Source organism: Elephantulus edwardii, unplaced genomic scaffold (assembly GCF_000299155.1).
Source record: "Elephantulus edwardii isolate Elephantulus edwardi_28Jun2011 unplaced genomic scaffold, EleEdw1.0 scaffold00026, whole genome shotgun sequence".
Taxonomy (NCBI): domain Eukaryota; kingdom Metazoa; phylum Chordata; class Mammalia; order Macroscelidea; family Macroscelididae; genus Elephantulus; species Elephantulus edwardii.
In genome coordinates this window covers 23,054,992-23,066,703 of record NW_006399776.1, presented here as the reverse complement: position 1 = coordinate 23,066,703, position 11,712 = coordinate 23,054,992, and the positions used below count along the sequence as shown (strand labels likewise).

The following is an 11,712-nucleotide window of genomic DNA, read 5'->3' as shown; positions in this document are numbered from 1 at the left end:
CTAGGCACTAGAATCTGACCCTCCCCTTCCTTCCTTTCACTAACAAGTTATGACTTTTCAAGGACTTTCTCAAAAAACTTAATGTTGCTAGAATACTTGTATCTTTATTTAGTCCTATTTTAAGGACCTATGTATTCCCTTTGTTATTTTCTTGAGATTTGTGTTTGGTAAAGCAGGGTTTATAAATTCTACATAATAAAAAGGAAGATGCACTGTTAACTCCAAGGCCATGCCTCTCTGGCATTTCTAACCCACCAGTGGATTGGCCAGAGAGATGGGCAATCTCCTGTGCAAATTACAGCCTTGGAAACCTACTAGAGGGTCAGTCAGTCATGAGTCAGTTCCTATTCTACAGCAATGAGACAAAGATACGATAGGGGCTTTACCTCCTAAACTTAAGTACTGTTTTCTGTTAATCATCTTGTTTCTAGGCCGCTGGCTACCGCAGACCCTAATCAGTCTATGACCCACATACATCTATTCCTGGGACTCTGTCTAATGCTGCTTATCCTGGTGGGTACACTGGGAACTGTGGTCTATCAGAAGCGAGCTACTGTTCAGGTAGCACCATTTGCCCCTTATCATTCACCAGAGCTCTGAGACCTGGAGGAAGAAGGAAGGTGTGATGAAACCCAGAATGTGACAGGAGTTAAGGCAGATGATTACTTCTTGGGAGACAATAGTAAAAAAAAAATGTATCTAGACTTATCATTTACATTTTCAGAATGCCTTTTGCCAGATAGTAACTTTGCACCAGCCTTGCAAAGAAAAGAAAAGAAAAAAAAAAGAGACCATTTTAAAAATCTGTTCTTTATTTTGGTATAAAAAATAAATCCTTCAACTGATAGAATATCACTTGTTTTCATATTATTGTACATCTGCTACAGAATACCTGCTACCAACTCCAAAAGCAGCATATACTTTTGAAAAGTCATGGCTATTTGAACTTAATGAGGGAGGCAATCATTATTCTCTCTCTCCTGATTTTCCATAATTTTATAAATCATCAATGGGAAAGCTGGTGGTTGGGACATCATAGCTAAGACCAAGAAAGCTCTACTTCGTATTTCTCATGAGGCAGCAGTAGGCCAAATTTGAGTTATAATGCTTTGGTTCCTTTTGATTATAGTTCCAAAAGAAGTCATCAGATTCTTGGAAAGAAGCTAGGAGGCAGACTGGGTTTGCATAGGTGGCAACCATTCCTAGTCATCCAGTTGATAAGCTACTGTTAAAACGGCCATGTCTGTGCTGTCAGTGCGTTTAGTCAACTTATCAAGTTACCATTTCCAGATCTTCATGCAGCACATCTGAACAGAAGTTTTGCTGTAGAGTATAACCTCAACTGCAACTATGGCTGTCTTGTCCATCAGTCCTTACCAGCTGTAGCAGCCACAGCTCTGTAAAACTTTGCTACAAAATCTGGCTCAGTTATTTCCAGTTGCCTGACAAATTCATTGCGTTCCTCCTCAGCCCAATCTCGAAACCACTGATCCCAAAGACGGAGCTGGCATTCAAAGATACAAGGTGGTCGGTTTGCCCCAGAGACACTAAGCTGCTCCAGACCATCCAGGAGTGGCTGTAATTTCCCTGGCACTGCCTTAGCTACCAGGTCCTGTAGAAAACGTTCACGCTGGAGACCAGACCAACTTGCAAACCAATGCAGAACACACTTCATCTCCTGAGATGTGACGTAAGACATTGGAGGAGGGGAAGAGTTAATAATATCATCTGGCACTGATGGTAAGGGAGAAGGGAAGGGCAGTGGCATTGATGGTGATGATTCCAGAGACATTCTGAAACACAGAAGCACAGTTACAGACTCTTTGCACGGAGCAACAAAAATACAATTTGCCAGTAAGAAGAGCTGAATCTACCTTTTATTACACCTAATCATCAAACCATCTACAGAGAAAATTCACAAGAAAACAGGTTTGAGTTTTTTCCTTAGATTATTATCCAACTGCCTTAGAGAAGTTACCCAAAAATAATCTGCCTACTTCCCTTTCTCTTTTTCAAAACTATTACCCTTCTCAACCACCACCTCCCTCCCTAATTCTTACAAAGAATCCAATAATCCACATATTTGCTGTTCATTATTTTCCTCTAACGTCTATGTTTCAGATTAAATAAATGGGGGGAAACCCTCCACCACTCTTATAAATAATCCATATATTTATTGTTCATTATTTTCCTCCAAATTCTATACTCCAGATTAGATAAATGGAGAGAGATTTATATTGGCCCATCATATCTCACATCTTAGCTAAAATTAAAAAAAAATGCTGTTGATCTGGGTCTACATGCTACTAATTCTAGAATTAGCAACCTAAAACAAATGAACAAAACCCCTCACTTGTCATGAGTCAATTCTAACTCATAGTGACTTATATGAAAGAGAACTATCCCACAGGGTTTCTGAAGTTAAAAATCTTAACCAGAAGAGACTGTCTTATTTTTCTCCCATGGAGCAACTTAAGGGTTCATACAACCAACCATGTGGCTATAAGCCAACCGGGGGGGGGGGGGGGGAAGCAACAAATGAAAATCAAAACAAGACATGCATGGTAAAAAAATCTTTGCTATGTGCACTGCTGGCACGCTGGTGGCCTAGTGGCAAGAAGTTGCGCTGCAATCCCAAATGCACACAGTTTGAATCCACCAGCTGCTCCGTGGGAGGAGGGGACATTTCCTCCCATGCAATTAACAGCCTCTGAAAACCTGCCAGAGGGTCAGCTATGAGTCAGTTCCAACTCTACAGTATATAACACGTAACGAACCACATGTGCACTGCTGTCAAGTTGGTTCCCATCTCATTGGGAAACCTTACACAAGAGGACTGGACTGCGATCCAGCGAGTTTTCACGGACTAAAGTTTTGGAAGTAGATCATCAGGTCTTTCACCTTAGTCTGGAAGTTCTGCTGAAATCTATTCAACTATAAAGTATGTAAGTCTCCACTGTCAAGCTGTCTTTGAGGGACACTGACCAACAGTCAAACACGAGCTCCTGCATGGAAGGGGTGAATTCTACCACTGAACTACCACTGCCCTCTGCTAGTGAATAAAACAAAACAAAAACCCACTGTCATCAGTCAATTCCAATTCATGGAGACCCTCTACCAGCTTTCCAAGGCTATAAATCTTAATAGGAACAGACTACCTCATCCTTCTTCCATAGATGGTGAGTTTGGATCACGGATCTTTCAGTTATCAGCCTAAAAACAGAACACATTCCAGACATAGCACTTCTGAAATATATCAAGTGCTTCAAAATAGCCATTATCTGTATTTCCTGTAAACATAAAACCCAAACTCACTGGCATTGGGTCAATTCTGAAGCACAGCGACCCTCCATCAGTTTTCCAAGGCTGTAAATTTTTAGGAGAGGAGACTGTCCATCTTTATCCCGAGTCAATTCCAACTGCTCAGTGAGCAGCTCAGCACATCATGCACCACACCACCAGGGAATCTTTTCTTTCCTGTAAAGAATATGAAAAAAAATAAAAAAGCAGAGCAAAGGCCTCGTCCAGGAAAGCCAGGTGTTTATTTGGGACTCTCAAAGTCTCTTTGGATTGGTGGCTTACAGATCAAACAATATAACAAGTGTTATATTATATACATATGAAAATTAAGGTCTTTTGAGAATTTTTCTTAATATTTAGTATCCATATAAAATCCATCAAAGTCCTGTGATTGATTTTGCATCACTAAATGCATTTGGAAGGTCAGCCAATATGAAATTTTCAGAGCTGCTTGAGTTGCTAACAATGAAACCCATAAACTCCTCCCATATGACCCATTTCACTGTTTCTTTTGTTATAAAAGCATGTTATTTTTGTGCAAAGAAAGAAAATCCTAACGATTAACATCAGTACTAAATAAAGTAGGAAAGTCTGCGGGAGGGGGCGATTGTGCACGAGCCGCGTAGTTCCTTCTTTTTTTATTTTTTATTTTATTTTAATAATTTTAATGAAGATTTACAGAGATTTTGGATTTCCATTCATTCATTGCTGCACTTCGCGTAGCTCCTTCTAAAGGAACTTTTTAGTCTATTTCTGGGGGGAAGGAGGAAAGGGAGAACTTTCTCCGAGTCTTGCCGCACGGCTCCACGGCTAAAAGCAAATTCAGTGATCATTTACTGCATAATTTGAATTCTCAAATTAGTTACCGCGCCACTTCGGATTCTGTCCACTAATCCCACTTAAATTTGTTTGGGTGTAGATGAGTTTGGTGCGTCAAGAAGGGCGTGTAGGTAGGGGGGGAACAAATCTCAACTTCGGCTGAGAATCAAACATACCGGTCTGAAGACATGGTACCCCACTTTCTCAATTTAGCGGCAACCAGAGCCCAGCAACTGAGGCCCCAAAGGAGCAACTCAGCCTTACCTCGAGCGGGGGCTGACGAGGGTGTGGGGGGGTGAGGTGGCGGGAGCCTCGGATTACTGCTAAAAGTAACTGCAAACTGCAAGTTAGACCCAGCCCAGGGAGAGACTTCTACCCAGCTTACCTCCCCTGTCCTCAGAAAAGGTACCGAGGCCGTGACCAAAGTGCTTAGATGCCAACGGCTGCCGCGCTCGCCATATTTCCTGAAAACCCCAAGCGGGGCCAGCTGAGCAGCCCACGCACTTCCGGTGTCGGACCGGGCCCCAAACACCCAAGCACCTCCGCGCGAGGATCGGAGATAGCCGATACACTTCGGGTTTGAGTGTGCCAAAGACGAGAGCTTCCGAAGAGATTCGGTTCAAAGCCTCCGTGAAACGAAGATAACCGAACTCTGAAAACAGGATGAGGAGGGGAAACGGCTGGGAGGCTAAAAAGAAACGATTGGTGCCGAAGTGTAGACGGAAATAACCGGACAGTTCCGGAGGAACCCGGGGAGTTCTGAGTGGTAATCGAGGGGTTGACTCAGGCAGTGGGCGGAGTCAGTTGGATACGTTCAAAGGGCGTTGGCGGAAATTACCGAAGATGCCCGAAGCCGTCGGGACGGGACCCGAGTACCTCACGCAAGATGGCGGAGCTGGAGGAGGTGACTCTGGACGGGAAGCCTCTTCAGGCGCTGCGGGTGACCGACCTGAAGGCCGCCCTGGAGCAGCGAGGCCTAGCCAAAAGCGGGCAGAAGAGTACCCTGGTCAAACGGCTCAAAGGGGTGAGGACACGGCGTTGCCGGGGTGTTGGAGGGGAGCGGACCCGGTAGAGACGAGTCTCAGCCGCGGCGCAGGCGCAGTGTCCGGGCTCGGCGCGAGCTCGCTCAGGCCGCTAGCGCGAGCCTCGAGATCCGCGAGCATGGTGGTTGGTGAGGCTCGCACTGGAGTGGAGATCGCTCCGGTTCCCGCCTTAACGGCAGCAGCGCGAGCTCAAAATGGGAGGGTGCGCGCTACTCTGCTGAAGTGTCTTAACCTCCTTACCCCACCCCCTCCTTGTTTGTGTCTGTGGTTTCGGCGCATGCGCTGCAGAAGGAGTTAAATCCCACTACAACCACCGGCGTTAGTGGCCGGAGGGGGGCGAGTTGGGCTGGGTCGGAGTTAGGGGCAGACCTGGGTGGAGGGTTGAGGTTTGGGGTCCGGTCTCCGGAATAATAGGATTAGGGTAGAGTAAAATGTCTGCTTGATTAGATTAGGAGGTGAGATGATGAGAAACCGCCGTTTGAAGGGACTTTTTAAAGAGTGATTTGTATATAAGAGCACAGAAATAATTTGGGTGGTTAAGAGTTAGGTCGATATTGGTGAGAGACGTGCGACAGTTAGGTATATGGTGAGGATGTTTAATCGGCTTGGGAAGTTAGGATGGGGTTGTCATGAGGTTAAATGGATCGGTATATGTGCAAGTTAGTATAAACTGGGGCAACGTGAGACTTTCAGTTGGGATAAATGTCAGGTAGTACAGATAAGGGCTATATTAGCTTAACAGATGAGCTGGCCGACCGTTGCTTATACAGAAGCTGATAGGGTGGTTTGTGTGTTTGCTTATTTTCCTCTTTTTTTTTTGGAGATGGATTGGGGGAGTTTACAAGGGTTGTAGCCTCCTGAGATTGTTATAAATTTGATAAATACACCTGTCACTCTGCTGGAAAATACGCACATTTCTCTCCAGTAGGTTTAGATGTAACTGAATTCAGTAATTCATTCAGACCAGAGCCAGCCATGTTTCCTTGGTGTGTTTAAAGCTGGTTTAAATATTTTAGGTCGTTTTACTGACCAGCATGGGTCAGTAAACAAAACAGGAAGCTGTTTCAGAACAGGAAACTCTTGTGACTTAGGGGTAAAGAGTTATGTTGCCAACCCAAAGGCATACAGTTCAAATCCACCAGCTGCTCTGTGGGAGAAATATGTGCATCCTCTTTCCATGCAGATTTACTGCCTCTGGAAACCCACTGGGAGTTAGCTAGGAGTCATTCCAACTCTATACATAACAGCATTAACTATTTTTCAAAAGTGTGTAAAATGCAGCCATTCTAGGAGCAGGTCTGTTACTGTAATTAATTTTATGACATAACCAGATTACTGATTCTCTGTGTCTGTATTTACATCTGAACATTTGGGAGCAATAACAGTTGCTACCTTAAAGGGTCTTTTAAAAGATTAATTAGAACAATGTTAGTAAAGGGTTTTGAGGTTTCTGGAAAAGGAAAAAAGTTTAAGCATTTATGGCTAGTCGTTATATTTGATGAAGAACTTGGGGTTTTAGTGGGGTAGGTTTTGGATTTTTTTTTCCCCCCTCCCTTGGTTTCTGACATTTGCTCTTCTCTATACCAGGCTCTAATGCTAGAAAATTTACAGAAACACTCAACACCCCATGCTGCATTTCAGCCAAATTCTCAGGTAAGAAAAGAGGTTTGTTAGATGGAACAGGCTGTTTGAATGTCCACACACATAGCATGACAGGTTCTCCATAGATTATGCTTAATTCCAAGGGACCAGTATTTTCCTTAGTTCTCTTGATTTGAAATGTTTCAAAATAATTGGAAGCCCATTTGTAACAAGGGCATGGAGAAAAGAAAAGAAACAGAGGCACTCATAATTTCTGAGAATTGAAATTATGTGTGCAGAAAGGTGTGTCTATGATTGATTAAGTGTAGTACAATATCTGAAGTCATTTCTTTGGGAAAAGTAGTTGATATCTTTGCATATAGATAGGAATTATACACTCAATAAGATGATGTGAGAACATATGTGCTGCCAAGAAGATTCAGGTTTTGTTGTTGATTTGAGTTTTCTAAAAACAAATTCAACTCTTTGACCTTACTAATGATAGAGTTAATAACTGTGCAGTTTTTCTTAAATATTACTGAGTTTTTTACCTGAGAGTAAGAATCTTAACCTTTGGATTCCTTCATTTCCTGTTTCCTTATCTTTTTTTTTTGTTTGTTTCCTTATCTTTAAGGGTTGAATCCATAATTTCACTGCTCTTTTGAGGTTTTGTGAAGCCGTTTTGGGGACTTCCTAGGCACACTTTCCCCAAGTGAACAAAGTTCAGTGCACTCCTCTGAAGCTAGATTAGATCTACTAAAGCAGTTAGCTTTATATGTAAAATTTCTGATTCAGATTTTGTTCAAAGAAACCATTGCATGATTTAACAAGGTAGAAAGTCTAGATGACCTCTTGAGGTTCCTTTTAGCATTTAAGATCACCTCATTCATGGTGTGTTACACACGTAAGTAAAGAGGTCTTTGTTAATGCAATGATATGCACCTTTAGCACCAGATGGAGTCCCAAGATATTATGGACAAACAAGAGAGTTCTTCCTACTCCCTTGATAATCACCTTATTAAGTCATAGTATTATAATCCAGCTGGGTAACAGAAGTTAGGGTGTGTGCTTTAATAAACATAAAAAAACTGCATTTCGTGGTCTCTTTGTGATTGTATTCCTTTTGCTTATTGCAGTTTAATTTTGGAATTTTGCTTTTAGTAACATAAGTTCATTGAAATAAGCAGCTAGATTCTCTAATATATACACTCATACTTTATATACTCCCATTGAATGCCAAATATTTGTCTCCATCTTAGATGAAAATAAATATTTGCTGTCTTAGGATAACATGACAAGTAACATAAAAAGTATTTAGGGTGGTTTGTTGTTGTGTTGGTTTTTTGGGTTTGTTTTTTTTTCTTCTTTTTCAATGGATCCTTGAGAAGAGACATCATAATGGAAAAGTGGAAAGTCAGCAGAGAAGGGGAAGACCCTCAGTGAGATGGATTGACACAGTGGCTGTAACAATGATCTCTAGTATGGCAGAGATGATGAGAATGGCACAGGATAAGACAGAGTTCAGATCTGTTGCTCATAGGGTTGCTGTGAGTTGTGCTTGATTCAGTAACACCTAGACAATAACAGTAAGAGTTCCTGGACATCTCTGATGGCATAGCCCTTTGGAGAACTGCCCTGCTAACCGAAAGGCCACACCTATATAGCAGTCTAAATCCATTAGCACTTCCACTGAGAGAAAGATGGAGAACTCCTCTCATGTGTCTTACAGACTTAAAAAACCTGCTGGAGGGTCATTTATGACTCAGTTTGGACTCAACACCAATGATTGAATAGAAATTGCTTAGCAAAAAGGTTCTCAGTAAGAAAGAGGGTTTTAAGAAGGCTAAGGGCAGAAGAGTGGTAGAGTCTTAGGTTGCAGAGAAGTGAGAAAAGAGATAAATCCATGCGTGTTAAATACTATTAGCGAGGATTTCTCTAATTTCAAACAAAATGAAATCCTAAATGCTGAGTAGATAACCTTTTCCTTATTTTTTTTTCATACTTTTTAAACTCTGTACCTGCATTTTTGAGATGTCAACTCTGCCCATTATTGATAAAATATACCTTAATTTAGAGATTGGTATTTTTTTGTTTTGAGTTTTTTTAAGAGATAATTTTCATGGAATATTTATTACTTGTGTTTGATACTATTAAAAGGGAAAAATACTGATTAAAAGACATCATTGCAGGGAGTTTTCAAGATTTTTTATTTATCAGCTTCACCTTTTTGATTTGGAATGGACTCGTTTAAGTGTATCTTTCCTTTTTATGCCATTTTTTTTAGTCAATCTTAGGATTCCTTATTTTGCTCTTAAATAAAAGTGTAGCTTAGAAAAGGGATCTAGTTATAAGAAGAACACTTTTGCTTGATGGGATTTTTCTCTTCTACATTTTTACTTTCTTAGACTTTGGTTTTCTTACACACAGATTGGTGAGGAAATGAGCAAGAACAGTTTCATAAAGCAGTATCTGGAAAAGCAACAGGAGTTGCTTAGGCAGCGTTTGGAACGTGAAGCTCGAGAAGCTGCAGAACTTGAAGGTAAGGTCAGAGCATCAGTTATTGCAAGTTTTTCATTCTCATCCCTATTTCCAGGTAGATGGGCTTGTTCTAAGGACAATCTCAGGAATAAGTCAGGCTGAGATGGCTGCTTGGTTTTGCTTTGGTAGTTTAGTTACTATTGGTAGACCCAAGTGAGTTACTGTTTACATTTTGTTAGTAAAGAGTATACTTCTTGTTAGTAAAGAGTACACTTAATTTAAATATTTTATTAGAAGAGAATTCCTGCCAACAGGAATAATTAGAAGTAAGCTACTATCTCCCTGAGGTAGGGGTGTGTTTTTTTTTTCTTTTGTGTACAGTCCTATTTTTTGGTATATATCTCTCTGTCCATGACTTTGCCTGACTTCCTTCACTCCTGTACATAGTCATACTTGCTGAGCCCTTCACTCCCTCCCTGCCCGACCCAATCTGTGCTTTGCAGAAGCTTCAGCTGAGTCGGAGGACGAGATGATCCATCCTGAGGGAGTGGCTTCCCTGCTGCCTCCTGACTTTCAGAGCAGCCTGGAGAGACCAGAGCTGGAGCTCAGCAGACATTCGCCCCGTACGTATCTCCCTCCCCACTGCGCTTTTTGTCAATCCTGCGTAGTTGGTGGGGGGAGGTAGTTATGCCTCCTTTCATGCTAAGTCTCCATGAAAGTCACAGGGAAATTCTGTGATGTTGATGTTTGACTTCTGTTTTTCATGAGAATTAAGTCCTTTATGAAGTCTGCTTTTACCTATATGTTATGTAACTTCTCAGTATGTTTAATGGGACAGTTTGATTTTCCCCCTCTTATCTCTACCTCTAGGTTTCTCTGGCTCTGAAATTTAGAAACAGTCATAATTCATCTGTTTCACTTTTTGTAAAATGTATTTCATAGCCAATCATTCCCTGCTCAGAGTGGGCATCACCTCATTTTATTAGTTCATTCTACAGATTTGTTGAGTGCTTATATACTAAACATATTTGAGCCACTAACATTTAGTAGGAAAAAAAAGTTTTACCCTAATGAAACTTAGTCTAGTGAAAAAAAGGATATTAAACAGTTGGATAATTAATTACTAGGTGCTGAGAGAGGCAGTGCAAAGTATTATGAGAGCATATTACAAGAGCTTTAATCTGATATTTGATTGGTTAATTCAAGCAAAATTAGTTTTTCCAAATAATAAATATTAACAATTAACCATTTTTGTATAGAATGTCAAGCAAAGGTCGAAAATGTAGCCTTTGTCTTCTAGAAACTACCTAAGACAGTGTACCTTCAGGAGAATATGTACCTAAGACATGTGGATGGTAAGCAGATAAATTTTAAACCAATGTATAAATTGGTAAGTGCAGTGAAACCTGTGAGTCGGAATAATGGTGCTGCCTTGTTTTTCCAGATATCACAGATTTTCTGTCTTGGGCAGTGTACAGACCTAACCACTCCTTTGTTGCTCATTTTAGCTGGAAATACTTGAATTTTCCTTTCCTGGCAGATTTTTACTTCACATACATTCTGACTTTCACAGGTTTTACTGTATTTTGAATCATTTTGTGTTCCATGTCTAGCTTTTATGACTAATGTAGCATTCTTTCACAGAAATATCTTTTAGGATATGTTTAATGGTGGGAAAATATTTTATTAAAGGTTAGGGAAAATAGAGGGCCTTTGAATCATTTTTCAAAATCCTAGGTTTCTGAATGAATACTTTTCTTGGACCTAGTGTTAGACCAAGAATAAAAACTTTGGAAGGTTTTTGACAAGGAGGAAGCTCTGGTGGTGTAGTTCTTAGTTAGCAAGTTGTGCTGCTAATCTGAAGACTCTCTGACTTCTTGGGAGAAAGACAAGCAGTCTCCTCCCATGTGATTTACAGCCTCAGAAACCCAGAGGAAGGTCAATTGTGTGTCAGAACTTACTTGGCAACAGTGAGTGAATGTGAGTTTGACAGATTAATACTGGCAAACACTTGGATAAATTCATGTAGACTTACTTTCTTATTTATGCCTAACTGCTACATAAAAATTTGTCAGTTCAAATCCACTACTGGTGCCATAGACGAAAACCTAGTGATCTGCTTCTGTACAGATTACATCCAGAAAAACCTGTGAACTTATTTTTCTTACTACGTGTGAGGATCACCATATGTTAGACTCAACTAATGACAGCAGGCTTGATTGTTGATAAAAATAATAGACTCTCAGTTGATTGACTCTGTTGTTAGCCCTCTTTTTGTTCACTTTATAAAATCTATTTTTTAGATCTCCTTTTTTTTAGAACAGCTCTTTATTTTTCCCTCCTAACAACTCTTCTTTAAATTGTTATATCATAAAGTCAGAGAAGTTTTCATTAAAAATATTTATTTCTGTTGTGTTTGTATTTCTGTCCTATGGTATATAGGATATTAGAACTATAACCTTATAAAAATCATTAGCGAGAAAACTAACAA

At 40.6% G+C, this 11,712-nt stretch overlaps 2 protein-coding genes across 2 annotated transcripts in view; one reads left to right on the top strand and one right to left on the bottom strand.

Moving 5' to 3' along the window:
- Positions 1-1,366: 1,366 nt before the first annotated feature.
- Positions 1,367-1,792, bottom strand: LOC102860984 (chromosome unknown open reading frame, human C14orf119). Its single transcript, XM_006883142.1, has one exon. It carries the CDS (start codon positions 1,790-1,792, stop codon positions 1,367-1,369), a length of 426 nt encoding a protein of 141 aa, XP_006883204.1.
- Positions 1,793-4,842: 3,050 nt separating this feature from the next.
- ACIN1 (apoptotic chromatin condensation inducer 1) overlaps positions 4,843-11,712 on the top strand; it is a 48,436-nt gene continuing 41,566 nt past the window's right edge. Inside the window, 4 exon segments of the mRNA XM_006883141.1 lie at positions 4,843-4,983; positions 4,985-5,143; positions 6,750-6,815; positions 9,171-9,282. Of these exon segments, the coding sequence (XP_006883203.1) occupies positions 4,963-4,983; positions 4,985-5,143; positions 6,750-6,815; positions 9,171-9,282 (358 nt within the window). The 5' untranslated portion in view covers positions 4,843-4,962.